Source organism: Xyrauchen texanus, chromosome 41, assembly GCF_025860055.1.
Source record: "Xyrauchen texanus isolate HMW12.3.18 chromosome 41, RBS_HiC_50CHRs, whole genome shotgun sequence".
Lineage (NCBI taxonomy): Eukaryota > Metazoa > Chordata > Actinopteri > Cypriniformes > Catostomidae > Xyrauchen > Xyrauchen texanus.
Window position 1 is genome coordinate 29,352,736 of NC_068316.1, and position 21,076 is coordinate 29,373,811.

A 21,076-nucleotide genomic window follows, 5' to 3' on the forward strand; every position below is an offset into this window, starting at 1 on the left:
GGTAGACCAACATGTGTGAGTGCGTGTGTGTGTGAGTGCGTGTGTGTGTGAGTGCGTGTGTGTGTAAGGAGTGGCGTGCACAAAATGGTGGACATGGCTTTCATGGAGAGTACGCCACACAAGGTTTCCGGCCAGAGAATATGGGCAGAGAGAGACTGGTTAATGTCGTCTGCCCAGTTAGCACGTGTCTCCACTTGTAGGATAACTTGGGGACAAAGCTGAGCATTATCAGCAAGTTATCTGCTTGCCAAATGTGTGTATATTTGTGAGGGGTTGAGTGTGTGTGCTGTTAATATGAGAGCGAGAGTGAACAGAGTGATGATATGCTCAAACAATCTAACGTGGTTGGGCAACACAGCAAATAACAGTAAGTTACAGTAATATCTTGAGTATTATTAGGGGCAATGAGCAGACTCGGCAGTCCATAAACTGTACAATCAATAACCTTGATACGCAAGAATAACAAACTATGATAATCTATCTCTGCCCAGCCATAAACATCTTACTTGAATCGTGTGAGGACACTGGTAGAATATGTGTTCATCTGTCGTTTGGCTCTGACTCAGTTCCTCGAAGTTGGAGTAATGACGGGAGGCCGTTTCCTCACTCTTTCAATGGGCGGTACGGTGGCTGATTCTCGGCAGGTTGGCGGAGAAATCAACAAAGTTGACTCTGTTGAAGAGGGATTGCTCAGCGGTCTTCTTCAGATCCGTTAACGTGCTCGGTGGAACACGGAGAAATGTCAACTCGTCCAGCGAGATGGATATTGTATGGCCAAAGTGAGTGAAATCTAAACATTTATCAGCCAGTGGCTAATCACAGACATAGTTGCACATGTAAGTGAAAGATTGTTCTTGGGATTTAAGAATGGATATAGAGATATTTTTACCCAGCCCTATTGTCTTCTATTTTTTAAAACAATTGTCTATGAAACAGTACACCAGGGGTCGGCAACATATGACATGCGTGCCAGCATTAGTGTGCGGATGGGGTAATCACTGGCACGCCAGCAACGGCGAGAGAGAAGTATACCATTTTATTTCTATAAATTCCGCACCTGCATTCCAAACTACATATTGTTGTAATCCTTCCTCAAGATCACACAGCGTGTTTTTATGAGCTGAATGAGAAGCTAAACTAAAAGTTAAAATGTGACGAGACTGCAGTATACCCAACAGACTCATGCAGCGTGCGCAAGCCATTCATGCATCACGAGCCGACAGCGCTTCACTTTCGGTTAATCGTGCGAGAAAACGTGTCCGCTTTGCTTTGGTCAGGCTGCGCGGGTGACAGCCTACATTCTGTCTTTCATTTGTTTCTTGTAACTTTCAGAACAACACGTGATGTAATAAGGTAAACACCACTATTAATCCTTGAGATTTCCAACCCAGCATACAGGTGCACCCTCCATAAACCATAGCCACATTCAAAATTACATTAAATGATTAAAAGAGAAAACATAAACCCACCTCATGGGGTTTAAAAATCTTTTCAAGAAATAAAGTTTTAGGATTTTTTTTAGGTGCGATTCACCGAAAAGGGTTCAATAGTTGGCTGGCTTGTGATGCACGAATGGCTTGCATGTGCAGTGTGAGTCTCGTCACAGTTTAATAATATTTAGTCTCTCATTCATCTGATGAAAACACAATGTGTGATCATGAAGAAGGATTACATCAAGAGTAGTGTGGAAAAACTTCATATGAATAAAATAGTCTGCTCCTCTCTCAGTGTTGCTTGTGTGCTAGTGATTACATGATTACAATTACATAAGAAATATTTACATTTCCACACAATTTTGTAATCAGTAATTAAGCAAATTTGTGACATGAACTGTGTTAACTTATTTTGTGCACATTTTTGTTTCTTTCATTAAAGCACTTAAGATGCTCTGTGAATATTCACATGCAGGATCATGAGTGTATCATAATCATTGGTTTTTGCACCAAATATTCACTCTGTTATGCTGATAATATAATTTGTTGGGGGTTGTTGGGCATTCCCAATGGGCACTCCATGTCAAAAAGGTTGCTGACATTATGCAACTAAATTAAACGTGTGGTATTACAGTAAACGTGTAGAATGCTACATTGCCATATGTTTGTTTAATTTAGCGAACGGTGTCCAATTATCGTCATTTAAGTGGATAGTTTACATTTTAAATTTAATTTTGTGCAAAAAAAGTTGAAACTTTTGTTAGTCCGATTAAAAAAAGAAAAAAGTAATTCATGAAAATAAATGCACATTTTGTCACACCGGAATTGGAGGGATACGTTTATTTTACAACTAGAAATCAAGGAATACAGTATTCCATGCATTTCTATACAGCACATTGTGGTGTAAAACAAATACATAAGCAATAGGTCGTCTGGGTCATCCATGCATATAATATTTGTAATATATTATGTGTGTTCACCCTTTCTGGACTACCAGTCCTGAGAGTGTAACATAAGAGCCTGAACTGAACTGCTGCGTTTCTCTTTTTTCTGTGTCCTTTTACTGATTGTATTTTTAAAAATAATATGTGTATAGTGAAATATTAATGAGACTCTCCATTAAACTTTAACCAGATTCTGAGACAGTTTAAACTAGACTATTAGATTTCTCAGACTGTGAAATAAAAGGGAATCCGATTGCACTTGTTCACATTTTTGCTGCGAGCAGCACTGTCTGTCAGTATCAATGAAGCTAGTGTGAGTCATTTGAGTAGCTCAGAAAAATAAAGCAGGTAAAATTATTGATGAATATCAGCTGTACGAAACAAGATGAAGGCTTTGTACATTTCAAATATGAATCATTAGAACAGAGTGTCAATCTGATTTGAATAAAGCAGACTGTGCGGCCTGGACGGTAAATGTATTTGCTTTTCCTTTTATTTGGCTCTAATTTGAGCTCTAATATGTAATTGCTTCTGCACTTCCACACTGCAGTAGAAAGAATAGAGAGTAAAGCTGTAATGAGACATGCCCTCTTAAGGCCCTCAGAGACCAACCCAGTTACTGGCGTACAGCTGCCTTACTTGCCTCATTTGTTTGTTGGAAGAGATTTGCAAAGTGAAGTCACAGCTGACAGATGGCTCCCCAACATTCAAATTTGTTCCGTGGCTAGATAGGACTCGGAATAAGTATCATTAAAATAACTAGATTATACAGTTTTCTGAAGGAAATGTGAGGGCTGCTAGAACAAAAGCCGCCACAATGCTAGTGTGCTTTGGATGATTGCCAGGGTGTTGCTAATGCGTGTTGGGGAGTAGTGAAATAAATGTAGCGACGTTACTAACTTACCTACATTTTGCAGTTGTGTGACAGTAGCTTGGCTATTTCACAATAGTGTAGCTTTTCATGAAACAAGCTATATTTTCCAATTAGTAGTGCTGTAACTTCACAAAATGCTACATTCGTCACATTGTATTGTGAAAGCAGCAATGGAACTAAATAAACCAGTTCACATAAATGATTCACTTGAACCCTGCACAGCCTTAAAGGGATAGTTCACCTAAAAATCTAAATTCTCTCATTCACCCTCAAGCCATCCCAGATGTGCATGACTTTCTTCCATCTGCAGAACACAAATTAAGATTTTTAGAAGAATATTTCAACTTTGTAGGTCCATACAATGCAAGTGAATGGGGGCCAAAATTGATGCTCCAAAAAGCACAGTGGTTAAATTATATGATAGGTTAGGGGAAGAAACAGATCAATATTTAAGTCAATATTATTTCCTAGAAATTTTTATCCCTGCCCAGTAGGGGTTGTATGCATGGAGAATGTGAATCACCAAAAACACAAGAATGTTAAAGAGGAGATTGACTGAGCAGGGAGGAGAATTTATTGTAAAAATGTACAAAAATATTGATCTGTTTCACACACACACAGCTATCACATTCTTCTGAAGACATTGATATAACCACTGGAATCATATGGATTACTTTTATACTGTCTTATGTGATTTTTGGAGCTTCACAATGTTGGCACCCATTCACTTGCACTGTATGGACCAAAAGAGCTGAGATATTCTTCTAAAAATCTTAATTTGTGTTCTGCTGAAGAAAGTCAGTCATACTGGGATGGCATAAGAGTTAGTAAATGATGAGAGAATTTTCATTTTTGGGTGAACTATTCCTTTAAATGGGCCGTGCCTTTATTAAAGCGAAACATAGCGTTTTCTTGATTTATTAGCGTATATAAAGTATACTTTAAATGTATGTTCAATTTAATGTTGTCGCCCAGTTTGTTTAGCCCTGGTTAAGCATGGTTTTATTAAAGTTATAAGTTATAGTAACCATGACTGTAGTAAGAAGTTTATTTTTTATTTATTTATTTTATTTTGCAGAATCCTTGGTTTTACTTTAGTGATATTGTAGTAACCATGAGTATAATAACCGTTTTTGTTTGGTTGTTTTCTTTGGCAGAAATCCTGGTTTTGATACAATAACCATGGTTTTACTACAGTAATACTATAATATCCTTATAGTAACCTTTGTTTTACTGTAGTTATAAGTTGTAGTAACCATGGCTGTTGTAACAATGGTTAATTTGGTTGTTACGATGGTTTTTCTGCAAATATCATGGTTAAAATATGGTTATTGTAGTTAAACCATTATTATTTTTTGTAAGGGAATGTCATCCTAGTTAGATTTATAACTACCAGTTGATATTATTGAATTCAAATTAAATAATATAATTTGATTGTTATATATCTAAAATAATTTCTTTTAAATATCAATGTAGTTGGCTACTTTTTTAGTAGCTTGTAGTGTAGCTAACTACTTTAGTTAAACAGCAGTCAAGCTACACTTTTATACACAGTACACAGCTTTTAACTTGGGTAGTTTCAGTTTCAGAAGTTACTGTTTCGTAGTAGCTTCCCAAACACTGTGCTGAGTGTTCTCAATGTGCTGAAATGTGGTTGCTAGTGTGTTCTGAGTGGTTGATTACTAGTCAAAAGAACCCAACCACAATTCTGTGATATTTTGGATCCTAGATACAATATGGTTCTGCTCACTCGTTCAGTGTAAGTGTGCCACTATCTGGTTGCTAGGGTGTTCTGGGTGGTTGCTAAGGCATTGATAAATGGTTGCTTATTGGTCAAAGTCAAAAGATCCCATGTCTCTATGATATTCTGGTCCCTAGAAAAGGTTTAGGTCCCTCCTTCAATAGGATTTTTTTTTAACCCATTGTTTCATCTGCCAGGCAAAAATCATTAGTATGATTGCTTAATGAAATGGCAAACATGTCCTTAACCAACTGTACAATTTGATGTAGCACAAACAGTGTGGGACAAGTTACAGCCAAAGTTTATAACCTTTAAGTATGAGCCATTGTAATGGTGATGCTTGCTTTCGCAAACATTTTAATAACTTATTAATAATTTGCTTTTTTGTATACTGTTGATGTAGTGTTTTCCCCTCCTCTTAAACTAGCCCTCCTACCGGTGCAGTTAGTGTAAACATTACAATTCAACGGCTGGACATTTTCTGTAGCACTGCAGTCATTGTTGAAGCCAATGAAGTCCCTGTTGCCCAATTTACTGTTATTTTATGATGTTATTTGAAGTTCAACTCAGCAAGTAGCCAACTTCCTTTGGAAGAAAAATCGTTTTCATTTGAACTTGATGTTTGGCGAAGAGGTATGATGGGAATCTTTAAACGCTCTCATTAGAGTCTGTTAAAGTTGTTATTGAATATAAACTCACTTTTTCCTTTGTGTGTTTCTGACTTGTTCTCAGAGTTTTCCATCAGATGAAGGCTGGCCATTTGCGAAGTACCTGGGTGCTTGCGGGCGGATGGTGGCGGTGAACTATGTGGGCGAGGAGCTTTGGAGTTTCTTCAACGCTCCCTGGGACAAAAGAGTAGATCTGGCCAAGCAACTGATGGACATCGCTGAGCAGCTCACAAACAATGACTTTGACTTCGCTCTCTATCTGCTGGATGTCAGTTTCGATAACTTTGCCGTGGGCCCGCGCGATGGGAAAGTCATTGTGGTGGATGCAGAGAATGTGGTGGTGGCTGACAAGAGGTGGATCAAACAAAGTGAGTGAATGTAATATCCTGTTTTTTTCCATGTTGAGTTATCTATTTCTAAAAGTTGCTAAATTGTACAAGATTTAAACCCAGTATATGAATACACTAGGACTTCTCAGCTACTCATTTTTGCTAACTAGCTGTCCAGAAAAGTAGTCTGCTATATTACCACTGGGTCAAATCAACCACAACATCAACTCTCAGACAATTTTAGGGCAGAAAAAGAATAATTAGAAAATCAGTACAAATATAGTTGGGTTTCAAAATGTTTGGTGCTTGTACTCCTAATGATAATGATACATTCCAGAGTTTTGCAGATATACATTTCTGAAATCCAAAAAACAAATGGGTATCATATTTAATAAAGAGCATTCTTATGAGTGTTCTTAATGAAAGTGTATTTTTAGACTCTTGAAAATCAAAAGATTTTGACATTGTTTTTATGTGAATAAATACTTCTAGTTTGTACTTTTTGGCCTTTTCCTTTTGACCTTATTATTATTTGACCTTTATTTTTTTGGACAAGTAAAACTAGCTTCATACAATGTGACCATGTATGGGTTTCAACTTTTGAGAGTGGGTAAAATGTACAATTTACAAATGGAGCAAAACTGAGAGCTCCATATCTCTGGGAGTTAACCATATAGGGCCTTAAAAAATGGGAGTTAAACGTATAGGGCCGTAAAAATGGAATTACAAAAAGGAAAGTTTGTTCAGAAACAAAATCGAAAAGGATATTATTTTATCTTTAATACTTCTGGAGTGAAAGGCATTTCAAATTGTTTTAGTTGTTTTCTTTTTATTTCTCCACCAACACCTTTGACATTATATAATTGATTTTAGTAATAGACCTACCTATTTCTATGTAAACTAATGACACTGCCAACTTTTCTTAGGTTATATTTTTACCTCCAAAATCATAGGAGAAGAGGATGGAAGGAAAGGGAATGAAGCAATAAGAAGCATACATTATCTACATTATGGAAAGAAATTTAGTCACAAAGGGACTAGGGTGTTCTCGTGGGGATGCAAATTTGAGATCTTTTCCCTGTACAATTCCCTTCTCTCTTTCCATCTAATCTCTGGTCTTTCTCCATTGTCTTCTCTAATTAAGTCATAAACGCATACATACTTGAGTCAAAGCTCTACTTTTACTTCATATGATTGGTCCTGTTTTTAATACAGTAAATGTAAACAGAAGATGCTTTTATATGCCCAGTGTACCAGTCTCAAGTGCTACACCATCACATAGAGACATGTGCCTTTGTGTTCTGTGACAAGAACCTCAGGGGAGACACTGTTCAGAGAATATTTGTCCCGGAAAGTCACAGATAAAATGTGTCTGTATGGGCGGGGGTGCTAGAGATCCGCACGTGAGGACAGAGTGACGCCAGTCGGTTCCCTCTTCAATGGTTACTTGTCGTGGTGCCAAAAGCCTCACAGAGGAGCTCTGTCATTGAAGTAGGAGAGGGCGTCCCCTTTAACTAGTTAAACAGCTCTGCTAGGATGAATTTAAATGGTGTTTTCAGATTTTAAAGAAACGGTTCCCTCCAAAATAAAAACTCTCTTGTTTTTTTTACTCGCACTCATGTTGGTCCAAAGAAATAGGCTGTATTTTTTTCTGTAGAACACAAATGGAGATTTGTGAAGATTCTTCCTGTAGCTTTTTTCCATACAATGACAGTCAATAGCTTTAAAAAGGCCAAATACTTCATTAACCCTTAAAGCTCTGATCGGGCAAATTGTTTTTTTTTTTGTTTTTTTTTAAACAAAACTACAGTTTTGACCAACACAAAATAGTATGCGCACACACACTCACTATCGGATAATACAGATAATTATAAATGCATTACATTATTTTGGCACACAAGTGAAGCATAAAGTCAATACAAAAAGTGGCTTTAGAATGCAATATATTGTTTATTTCTATATTATTGAACATAAGTCAATCATTGGCATACAGTTCACAGCAATCTATTTAACAGTTAAATTTGTAAATCAGTCTGAGATCTATTATAAGTGCTTGTTTAAGGATGCATCAATGTACACCTGTGTCAGACAGATGCTTTTGGAGCATCTTGGTTGCCTTGCGTCATAAACTTTCCTTTTTTAGGTTACTGTGTCAAGTTAAATGTAGTTTGAAACTTAGAAAAACACGTCTTGAGATCGCGGCATTGTGCTCTATCAAGCTGTGTTTGAGCGCAAGAACACGTTCTCATCTTGTGGTGTCTGCTCTCTGTAAATGTGGATTGTTCTCAGTATAAGCTGCATGTTGCCTATACAACTGGAGTTTCACTTACTGCCCCCTGGAGAAAACCGGTGGCACTACAAGCTTGATTTGCTGATATACAGGTGAAACTCAAAAAATTAGAATATCGTGCAAAAGTTCATTAATTTCAGTAATTCAACTTAAAAGGTGAAACTAATATATTATATAGACTCATTACAAGCAAAGTAAGATATTTCAAGCCTTTATTTGATATAATTTTGATGATTATGGCTTACAGCTTATGAAAACCCCAAATTCAGAATCTCAGAAAATTAGAATATTGTGAAAAGGTTCAGTATTGTAGGCTCAAAGTGTCACACTCTAATCAGCTAAACACCTGCAAAGGGTTCCTGAGCCTTTAAATGGTCTCTCAGTCTGGTTCAGTTGAATTCACAATCATGGGGAAGACTGCTGACCTGACAGTTGTGCAGAAAACCATCATTGACACCCTCCACAAGGAGGGAAAGCCTCAAAAGGTAATTGCAAAAGAAGTTGTATGTTCTCAAAGTGCTGTATCAAAGCACATTAATAGAAAGTTAAGTGGAAGGGAAAAGTGTGGAAGAAAAAGGTGCACAAGCAGCAGGGATGACCGTAGCCTGGAGAGGATTGTCAGGAAAAGGCCATTCAAATGTGTGGGGAGCTTCACAAGGAGTGGACTGAGGCTGGAGTTACTGCATCAAGAGCCACCACACACAGACGGGTCCTGGACATGGGCTTCAAATGTCAAACGTCTTACCTGGGCTAAAGAAAAAAGAACTGGTCTGTTGCTCAGTGGTCCAAAGTCCTCTTTTCTGATGAGAGCAAATTTTGCATCTCATTTGGAAACCAAGGCCCCAGAGTCTGGAGGAAGAATGGAGAGGCACACAATCCAAGATGCTTGAAGTCCAGTGTGAAGTTTCCACAGTCTGTGTTGGTTTGGGGAGCCATGTCATCGGCTGGTGTTGGTCCACTGTGCTTTATTAAGTCCAGAGTCAACGCAGCCGTCTACCGGGACATTTTAGAGCACTTCATGCTTCCTTCAGCAGACAAGCTTTATGGAGATGCTGACTTCATTTTCCAGCAGGACTTGGCACCTGCCCACACTGCCAAAAGTACCAAAACCTGGTTCAATGACCATGGTATTACTGTGCTTGATTGGCCAGCAAACTCGCCTGACCTGAACCCTATAGAGAATCTATGGGGCATTGCCAAGAGAAAGATGAGAGACATGAGACCAAACAATGCAGAAGCTTGAAGGCCGCTATTGAAGCATCTTGGTCTTCCATAACACCTCAGCAGTGCCACAGGCTGATAGCATCCATGCCACGCCGCATTGAGGCAGTAATTAATGCAAAGGGGCCCAAACCAAGTACTGAGTACATATGCATGATTATACTTTTCAGAGGGCCGACATTTCTGTATTTAAAATCCTTTTTTTATTGATTTCATGTAATATTCTAATTTTCTGAGATTCTGAATTTGGGGTTTTCATAAGCTGTAAGCCATAATCATCAAAATTATATCAAATAAAGGCTTGAAATATCTTACTTTGCTTGTAATGAGTCTATATAATATATTAGTTTCACCTTTTAAGTTGAATTACTGAAATTAATGAACTTTTGCACGATATTCTAATTTTTCGAGTTTCACCTGTATAAGGAATCTTCCTTATTATGGTCCAGGGACATGATTAATTGTGTACATTTTTTAATTACATTATTTTGTGTATAATTAATTTAACTGAATTATTGTGTGAAATTGACATTCCTATTTACATCTATGCTTTTACTGTAAGCGGATCTGTAGATTTTGCAGTAAAATAGGACCAGGACATTATCTTGACAGGTTTTGTCAGAATCACAATTTTATGGAGCTTTTTTGGTGCTTAACAGACGTGATCACAATGAATAGAAAGTAGCTACATGAGCTACCTTCTGCAAAAATTCAACTTTTGTGTACAACATATTAAATAATACTATACAGCAGTCTCATGAGGGTTAGTAAATAATCACATAATTTTCATTTTAGGGTGAACTATTCCTTTAAGGAATACTAAGGATGGACGTTGTTTTCACATAATGCGAATATACATTGTGCTCCAATTTGACAGGAAGTTTAGCATTACATCAAGAATATGACGTAGAAACATCTTTGTGCACAAGAAGAAAAAAAAGAGCCTTTATGAAGAACAATTGATGGTACAAAGGCTACAAGTTCAATTGGTCAATGGTCAATTAGGCTGCAAGTTCACCAGAGCAGTGTTTAAAGAGCACAAAGCAACATTGATCCAGATCCGTCATGAAATTATCCACAGTGCTTTGGAGAAGCAGGATGTTTGTCTAAGCCAGCGATGCAGGGAAAGCCACAGCCTAAACTGAATTTAGCTGAGGAGCTCGGCTCCGATCCACTGACTCTAACAATCACATGTGTCTCCTCTGCCTACTACAGATGATCATAAGCTTTCACCCACCCATCCAATGGATGAATGGCTTGTATTCACATCATACACACAGATGACAAAGGGTTACCTTATTATTCACTAAAAATCTCTGCCCCAAAATGGCATAATGTACCAAATCAAACTCTAACTGACCACTTTACATGTCCGTCAGAAAGCTCTTCCTGTCCTAAGTGTCCTGTTTTGCAACATGGTCCAGACCTTTTGCCATGTAATCAGCTGCCTGGCTATGGGAGACTACAGGTAGGTCTAATGTAGCACGCCAGTCACATACGTTAGGTGCGGCCACAGTTAATGCATTCTCTCAGTCCTGGTAGGTCCGTCTCCAACAGTGATTGAGTTTTGGGATGTGTCTGAGGCTTTGGGCCCAATGTGATGCTTAACAGTTTAGTCATTGGAGTCGAGCAAGGACGAGAGTCGGAGAGTGCATTAAGTTTCCCAAATACGATTATGGGTTTGCTACTGATTATGGCTTGGCATCTCCTGTGTTTTTTTTGGTTTTTTTTTTCACTCTTATTAATTTGATAATTAATGTAACTCCAAAGAGTTTTTCATCATTCAAAATGCTATTTATTTTTCCTGGTTGCAGTGTCCTTGAAAAATAAACTGAGATGAAGGTTATGTGGGTTTGGTTTTGTGGGAAGAAAAAGAGGCTAATTTGTGTGTTTCTATTATGAAAGAATCAGGCTGTATCCCAGAAATAGGCTTATTATTCCGTCTGCGCTGCTTCAAAGTCAAGAATTGCTCTCTTGTGATACACCTGATATTTTCATTGTGTTCAAAGTGCAACAGTGCATCCAAACATCAACATTTTTATAAAGCAGAAAATGTGTTTAAGTAATAGTTTCCCCCAAAATAAAAAAAATCTGTCATTATTTAATCACTTTCATGTTGTTCCAAACCCCTTTGTTGTTGTTATTTCCATTGAAAACAACATGACAAGTTTAGAAGAATCTTCTCACAGCTATTTTACATATAGCAATATTATAATATGTCAAGCACTAAAAAGGACAAAGAACACCATTAAAGCAGTCCATACGTCTTGACAGTGTTCATTTCATCAACAAAATTACTGACAAATGTTTGTTGACGATGTTTTTTTGGATTTTGTCAGTTAAATAAAAATGAAAAAGACGCATCATTGCGATATTCAAGGGATTTGAATTAAAACATACTGTTGAGAGAATGAGAAAATAAGATATTAACAATGATACTTCAAAACATTAACATCACACTAACAATGTTAAAATGAACCGCTTTACTGACGAGTTAATTAAGGCACACAAGTGCATCCCCTTGCCATCATCGAGGGAAAAATTAATTCCCATGTTTATCAAGATATCCTACTGGATAATGTCAGAGTGGCTGTGTGCCAACTGAAGCTCTGTAGAAGTTGGATGATGCAGCATCCAACTTTAATTCCTAAAACCAGCTAATTCCAAAGGGTTCACATAATTTTTCTTGTGTGTGTGTGTATCAAATCTAGATAGGCCCCATTTCCAGCAGCCACCACTTTAACATCTTATCCTTGATAATCATGCCAAATTGCTAATTTGGTACTTGAAAATAATTTACCATTATATCAAGCACAGCTGAAAGATATTTGGTTTGTTAAATGAAGCTTATCATTATCTTTGTGTTTGTTTTTGAGTTGCCACAGTGTGCAATAGACTGGCATGTCTTAAGGTCAATATTAGGTCAGTCAATCATTGTTTTGAGGAATGAATGCTTGAAATTGCAAAAAAAATTAAATAAAATGAGAATTTCATACAAAGATGTGCTCTAACAAGGACCAAAAGAGATGTGGAAGACCCAGATACAACTAAACAAGAAGATAAGTACATCAGAGTCTCTATTTTGACAAATAGAAGCCTCACATGTCCTCCGCTGACAGCTTCCTTGAATTCTACCAGCTCAACACCAGTTTCATGTACAACAGTAAAGTGAAGACTCAGGGGTGCAGGCCTTATGGGAAGAATTGCAAAGAAAAAGATGCTTTTGAAACAGAAAAACTAAAAGAAAAGGTTAGAGTGTTCAAAGAAACACAGACATTGGAGAACAGATGACTGGAAAAGAGTGTTAAGGATCTTAATCCAACTGAGCTTTTGTGGGATCAGCTACACTGTAAAGTGCGTGTGAAGTGCAAGGCAAGACAGCCACATCTATGGCAAGTGCTACAGGAAGCGTAGGGTGAAATGTCACTTGAGTATCTGGACAAACTGACAGCTAGAATTTTTTGATGAGAACGGTTTAAGTAGTTTAAGAAGTTCTGAACAATTTCTTTTCAATTTGTAGAATACATTGTTCAAGTTAATTATGTCCAGATGGTCGTTGAAGTTAGGTGTGTGCGTGTGTGTTAGGTGTGTGTCTTGATCCCACTCCAGTGTATTCTTTGTGCTTATTTTCAGACTCCCCTGAACTTTTATCTCATTTCTACTTGGACAGTATTTTTATGACTTCACCATGGCCTCTAAACAGGAGAAGCAACATAAGAAGGATACTAAATCTGATTGTGACGAGGAGGGTCGGGCCGTGAGTGATTGGGGGGGCCAGCTAATTAGCCGAGGGGAGGGATAAGGCCGAGTCGGATGCGGCAGTTCGGCAGAGAGAAAGCCACATGCAGCTGCCATGTGTGTATTTGTGTTGGTGTATTTTTGTTTAAGTTCTTATTAAAATAATACTTTGATGCTTCATCCGGTTACCACCGCCTGCTTATCCATTTGAAACCCTGTTACGTTGGTGCCAGAGCCTGGGAAGGTGGTGGGATGCACTGTGGTGGAGTCCTCACCACTGCTGTCAATGGGGATACGGAGGAGTCGCTGCCGGGTGCCTGGACATGGAGGAACGGCCCCCATGTGCGAGGGGATGCCAGCCACCTGGAGCAGAGGAGCCACTGCCAGGGGTGGAGGGGCTTGCTACCAGCCGCCAGAACACGGAGGTGTTGGTGTCTTCTCCTCTCTCTCTCTCTCTCTCTCTCTCTCTCTCTCTCTCTCTCTCTCACACACACTGTTGCTCTGCCTTGCCATTTCCCTCTCCTCTTTTCCCTCCCCTTGTCTCCCTCCCATGTCTCCAAATGCAGGGAACACCTGCCGGCAGGCACGGCCAGAAGGGCAAAGCCCTCCTCGGAACGAGGGGGGCCCTGCATGAGTCAAAGGAGGGAGAAGCATGATGAGGAGGAGGGTGGGGCTGGGCCGTGAGTCCACACAGCCTGTCCACAATGAGGCTAATTAACCAAGGAGAGGGATAAGGCCAAGTCGGATGCGGCAGTTCGGCAGAGAGAGAGCCACACACAGTTGCCATGTGTGCATTTGTGTTTGTGTCTTTTTGTTTAAATTAAATATTACTTTGACTGTTCAGCGGGTTACTGCCTCCTTGCCTATTATAAATGCTGTTCCACTGATGATTCAACAGACGATGCCACTGAACTCAATATGGCAGCAATTGCTAAGCTACTGGAACAGCATAGGCAAGCCCTCTCTTTGTACTTCAAAGCAAACATTTCATCACTATAGGTCAAGATTTCATCACTTGAGGTCTGATCCTGTCCACCATTCCAAACAATACCCACAAGAATACTTCGCTTGGAACTAACGCTAACAAAACCAACGAGCATCTACTCACTCTTGAGAAGACATGTGTGGCTTTATCGGAAAGTTAGGCTAAGCCACAGCCCAAAGTCACCGACCTTGATTCGTACAGCAACCGGAACAATACAAGAATAGTCAGCTTACTAGAATTGATCGAGGTCCTCTTTCTTTTCTCAGTTGCTGTCGGACGTATTTGGCGAAGATGTCTTCTCATCCCTACAGAGCCCATAGAACTCTCGCCGCCAAACCAGTAATTGGTGAGAAACCAAGATCGGTCATTATCCGGCTTCAGTGCTATCAATGGAAGGAGATGATTTTACATGAAGCCAGGGCTAAGAGAGGCAGACTAAAATACAAGGGCAACCCGATTGCAATATTTTAAGATTATGCACTTGAGGTTGCAGTGCAAAGAGCCAAATTTCAGCACATCATGGTGGCTCTCTAACAAACTGGGAATGAGGCCTCCTTTTTCCAGTGAGACTGATCATCAAGACACAGGATGGAAATAGGAAGGCTTTTTCTTCGCTGGCAGAAGTGGAGGAGTTTATATCCCAGACACGTGCTGGCTGTATTCTGTAAAAGGGCTTCATTTTACTGGGGGTGATGAAGGATTTGCTTTCCTTGGCTCATGCTGGCTCATTCCTTAAAGTGGTAAAGATGCTCCACTCATTCTGTTGACTGATACTGAGACTTCTTCCGGTATAAAAGACTTTACGATGTTTCTTTTATGCAAGAAAGCGCTGAACAACCTGTCGGTGGAGACAGAGGATTTTTTTTTTTCTTTTGATGCATGCCGGTTTTTCCCTTTAAGGAGGGTTTATACTATGTTTTGTTCTGGTTATATTTATTGTTTCTGGGAGTTTCAGTTTCAATAAATTGTAGTGGGAGTCGAGAACCAGTAAGTTGGCCATTTTCTACAGGGCATGTTTCGCCTTCCCTCCAAAGGCTCTATAAGACTCCGGTCATTCTTGCTTCCATTTATGCCCCTAACTGGGACAACAAAGAGTTTATACAATTATTTTCCTGCATACAAAGCGTTGGCAACCATTAATATAGGTGGAGACTTTAACCTAGTACAGGATGTTTCATTAGACAGATCTTCCTCTAAAAACATCGGCCAATGTACTACTTAATTATTCTTCTCAACTAGGTCTCTCGGATCCTTGGAAATTTAAGAAGTATCAGGGTAAAGCCTTTTCATGCTTTTCCCATGTTCACCATACTTTTTCTAGGATAGATTTCTTCATACTGGATGATAGAATATTGCGTGACCTTGTTACTTGTACATATCATTCCCTGTTTTTTTCTGATCACTCCCCTGTATCTGTCAATCCAAGTTATCCTTCCTGTAGTTACATGTCCATACCATGGAGATTTCCTACCTTTTTAAATACATTTACAGATTTTATAAAGTCTCAAATTGACTTATACTTTGAACTCATTCAAACCCCTGATGTTAGTTGGAATATTCTATGGTAAGCCTTTATTCGGTGGCAAATAATATCTTGCATTTCATATCTGAGGAAGTCGAATGCCTCTAAGCTAGCAAGTTTTTCAGATGAATTGCAGGACTTGGACACGATTTTGCCTCCTCCCATTCTCCCTCCCTATAAACTAAACAACTACAATTACTTTCAGAACATGATTTGCTCATGACGAGTGTGATTACTTGGCAGCTCTTACAGAGTAGGCAGCATTTCTTTGAGCAAGGTGATAAAGCTGGGAAACTCACCAGGCACTCATTAAGCGCACCAGGCAAGTGCTGCTAGCACCTCTAGGTTGATCTTGTGTATAAGATCTTTGACAGGGGAGCTGATATGCGATCAAGTGGGTATTGGCACTGCCTTTATTGATTATTATACTGTTTATATACATCTGGAAGTCCCTCTGGTACTCACAAAAATTTTGATATTCTCAACACACTAGATTTTCCCACACTTGAGGCAAGTCTTGCTGAGAGCCTGGGTGACCCAATTACTGAATCAGTAATATTGGATCCATGCAATCCAACAAATCTCTGGGTCCAGATGGCTTTACAACAACAGAGTTTTATAAAACGTTTAGGTCTTGTCTATCTCCTGTGTTAACAACATTATTTAATTATTCCTTTAAAGTGTGCTATCTCCCATCAACCCTTACTGCATCCTCCATATCCCTTATTCTTAAAAAATAAAAAGACCATGTGTTATCGGCCAATTTTCCTTTTAAATGTTGTCTTACAAAGTCTTATCCAAAATGTTGAGCCTCCGCCTTCAAAAGGTTTTTACTTTTTTAATTTTGGAACACCAAACATACTTTATTCCAGGCAGGCATTCTATTTTTAATACTAGGAGACTCCTCAATAGTTGTTCCTCCCCTTGCTCTGCATCTTCGAAAGTCATCATATCCTTAGATGCCAAGAAAGCCTTCGACAGAATTGAATGGGATTATTTATTTTTTGTTTTAGAGAAATTTGAGATGGGGCCTAGTTTTATTTCTTGGATACACATCACCAGTTACTTCGGTACGTACGAATCCCCTTTTTCCCCCTACATCAGGGGACATGGCAGGGATACCCTCTCTCCCCTTTGCTCTTTAATTTAGTGATGGAGCCACTAGCAATTTGGCTCCACAATCTTGCGGCTTTTGAAGGTATCTCTTGATTTGGGTTAACTCAAACTTTCCCTGTATGCCAATTATTTTTTACTTTTTGTCTCTAACCTTTGCTGCTCATTCCTGCAATCCTAGAAGTCTTAGACCATTTTGGTTATTTATCTGGCTATAAAATAAATTAGCAGAAAAGATAACCATTTCCTGTCAACCTTGAAGCTAGGAAACTTTTGTTCTCTCACTTTCCTTTCAAATGATCTTTTGCTGGGTTTAGATATCTAGGAGTATTTTTACTAATCCGTATGGCCAGCTATTCAGTCATAATTTTCTACCTTTCATGGATCGAACTAAGGAGGACATGGCAATATGTTCCACACTTCCACTATCTCTTGCTGGCCATGTTAACCTTATTAAAATTATCTCTTTCAGTATATTCCTATTCACATCACTAGGTCTTTTTTCTATTTGGACTGTATGATGCTACATTTCTTTGGGGCAAAAAACCCTCACGTCTTAAGAAATCTATCCTTCAATTTACCAAGTCTAAAGGCGGCATGACCCATCAGCATTATTACTGGGTGTGTAATATCAGTAAGATTTTATACTGTAATAATCCCCACTTAACCAATGATTATCCACCCTTAGTCCACGCTGAAACTTCTTCAACTAAATATGATTTATGTTCTGTTATAAGTTCTCCCCTTGGTTGTCAACAGAATTGTGTCGAATCCTGTCATTTCGAATTCACCCAGAATTTCGATCCAGTTTAGGAAATCCTTCGGACTACATAGAGCTTCCATAAATATGCCTATTTTAAATAACCATGTTTTTGCACCATCTAGTTTGGATGCTGCATGCAACGGCCTTCTCACAATCAAGGATTTGTACGAAGATGGGGTGTTTTCATCCTTTTCAGCTTTGTCTACCAAATTTAATTCACCCAATACTCATTTATTTGGCTTTTTTCAGACCAGACATTTTGTACAGAATGTTTCCTTCATTTCCCAAATCGACAGACATGAATATGCACCAGACAACTTGTTGGCTCTTAAACCTGACAGTAAACATCTTATTTCAATCATTTATAATTTAATTAATACTCTGAACACTGATGTCTTAAGACTTTTAAAGGAAACTTGGGAACAAGATCTTGGTACACTCGGTAATTTGAGATGCCCAGTTATCGAAATTCTTTCCCAGACAAGATTGATGCTTTTAATCACTGCAGACAAGGCCCAGCAGATCATGTTCATAAGTTCTTGTCGTGTCCTTGACTGTTAACCTTTTGGTCTAATGTATTTGATACACCTGAAAAAGCACTTAATGTTGTACTTGGCCTCAATCCGTTGACAGCTCTTTTTGGTATTTTACTGTACTCCAGTCCTACTACCTCTGTTGCTAAAGTTGTTGCTTTCACCACTCTATTTGCTAGAAGGAATATCCTTCTGAAATGGACTCCTACTGATAACAGATGGATCCAGGATAGTTTTTCCTACATAAAACTGGAAACAATTAAGGTCTATGCTGCATGGATCTCTTAAGACTTTCAGTAGCACCTGGGATCTCCGCTTGCTTTGCTCCAATGGGGCTGGTTGCACCAGCTATACGTACGTTATGAATTAGCCTAGTTGTGACGTAAATGGGCACTTAGTCACAATTTACGCACTACTAAATATTTCAGCGTTTCACCACTAAACTTAGGTAGGATGTAACCCTACATATAAACTAAATATTTATGGCAAACTCTAACCAGGAGTAATGGTTAGAATAAAAAAGCAGAATGATATTTAATGACCTCAGTGAGCTCATGTTTTGCGTGACAGGCTTCAGTCCTTTCGACATATATGATGTTGGCATTTACACTTGTTTACATTTATGAGAGAGGAAAAAAAATCATTCAGGCAGCTCTTCAGCATGAAAGCATTCTAACAGTGCAGTTTTCAGGGTGCGTCGACCAGTGTCAACACATTCAAAATATATACACTCACCTAAAGGATTATTAGGAACACCTGTTCAATTTCTCATTAATGCAATTATCTAATCAACCAATCACATGGCAGTTGCTTCAATGCATTTAGGGGTGTGGTCCTGGTCAAGACAATCTCCTGAACTCCAAACTGAATGTCAGAATGGGAAAGAAAGGTGATTTAAGCAATTTTGAGCGTGGCATGGTTGTTGGTGCCAGACGGGCCGGTCTGAGTATTTCACAATCTGCTCAGTTACTGGGATTTTCATGTACAACCATTTCTAGGGTTTACAAAGAATGGTGTGAAAAGGAAAAACATCCAGTATGCGGCAGTCCTGTGGGGCGAAAATGCCTTGTTGATGCTAGAGGTCAGAGGAGAATGGGCCTACTGATTCAAGCTGATAGAAGAGCAACTTTGCCTGAAATAACCACTCGTTACAACCGAGGTATGCAGCAAAGCATTCGTGAAGCCACAACACCCACAACCTTGAGGCGGATGGGCTACAACAGCAGAAGACCCCACCGGGTACCACTCATCTCCACTACAAATAGGAAAAAGAGGCTACAATTTGCAAGAGCTCACTAAAATTGGACAGTTGAAGACTGGAAAAATGTTGCCTGGTCTGATGAGTCTCGATTTCTGTTGAGACATTCAGATGGTAGAGTCAGAATTTGGCGTAAACAGAATGAGAACATGGATCCATCATGCCTTGTTACCACTGTGCAGGCTGGTGGTGGTGGTGTAATAGTGTGGGGGATGTTTTCTTGGCACACTTTAGGCCCCTTAGTGCCAATTGGGCTTCGTTTAAATGCCACGGCCTACCTGAGCATTGTTTCTGACCATGTCCATCCCTTTATGGCCACCATGTACCCATTCTCTGATGGCTACTTCCAGCAGGATAATGCACCATGTCACAAAGCTCGAATCATTTCAAATTGGTTTCTTGAACATGACAATGAGTTCACTGTACTAAAATGGCCCCCACAGTCACCAGATCTCAACCCAATAGAGCATCTTTGGGATGTGGTGGAACGGGAGCTTCGTGCCCTGGATGTGCATCCCACAAATCTCCATCAACTGCAAGATGCTATCCTATCAATATGGGCCAACATTTCTAAAGAATGCTTTTAGCACCTTGTTGAATCAATGCCACGTAGAATTAAGGCAGTTCTGAAGGCGATAGGGGGTCAAACACAGTATTAGTATGGTGTTCCTAATAATCCTTTAGGTGAGTGTATATAGTATATTAAAATGAATAAATGTCTATTTTTCCAGCCTGTTGTATTTGTATTTATCACCCCTTATTTATTTTAGATACAGTTCCTATATATTATTTACACAGGGCATATATATATTATTGATAAAATCTACTTTTATTACGTGTCATATTTTAATGGGGATATAATGTATTACAGCAGACATGGTTTGAACATCAACCGTAGTGAGATCAACAAAAATTCACAGCTTTTTAATACTTCTGAATGCTGCTTATTGGATAAATACGGGTAAACGTCATACTATGTGACTATGCATTACGGAGAGCTTACAACCTACTGGTTAAGTCTTGCCTTAAGAACAGGTGGTGCAACCAAATTAAGCACTGACTTGGTTACAAACTAACTAGTTGTTACTAACCCCTTAATTTGAACTTTACGTACCAACTTTCGTGAGAACTTGCACACAGCTGGTGCAAACCTGCCCTGATCCTGATTCCAACAGTTCTGTCCATTGAATGTCTTATGCCATGTACTAGACAGTAATGAATACATTGAGGTTTTGTTTTAAACTTTTTGGGTAGCCTTCCACAAGCGTGTCTCAATAAATTGCTGGAATTTTGGCCCATTTCTCCAGACTGAACTGGTGTAACTGAGTCAGGTTTTTAGGCCTCCTTGCTCGCTCACAATTTTTCAGTTCTGTCCACAAACGGCTGAGGTCAGGGCTTTGTGATGTCCATTCCAGTACCTTGACTTTGTTGTCCTTAAGCCATTTTGCCACAACTTTGGAGGTATGCTTGGTGTCATTGTCTATTTTGAAGTCCCGTTTGTGACCGAGCTTTAACTAACTGGCTGATGTCTTGAGAGGTTGCTTTAATGTATTCACATAATTTTCCTTCCTCATGATACCATCTATTTTGTGAAGTGCACCAGTCCCTCCTGCAGCAAAGCACCCCCAGAACATGATGCTGACACCCACATGTTGGGATGGTGT

At 39.1% G+C, this 21,076-nt stretch overlaps 1 protein-coding gene across 1 annotated transcript in view; it reads left to right on the forward strand.

Moving 5' to 3' along the window:
• Positions 1–21,076, forward strand: part of LOC127634499 (divergent protein kinase domain 2A-like) — a 62,306-nt gene that overhangs the window by 36,045 nt on the left and 5,185 nt on the right. The window contains exon 3 of the mRNA XM_052114089.1: positions 5,725–6,028. Coding sequence (XP_051970049.1) covers positions 5,725–6,028 — 304 coding nt within the window. The remainder of the gene's footprint in view (positions 1–5,724; positions 6,029–21,076) is intronic.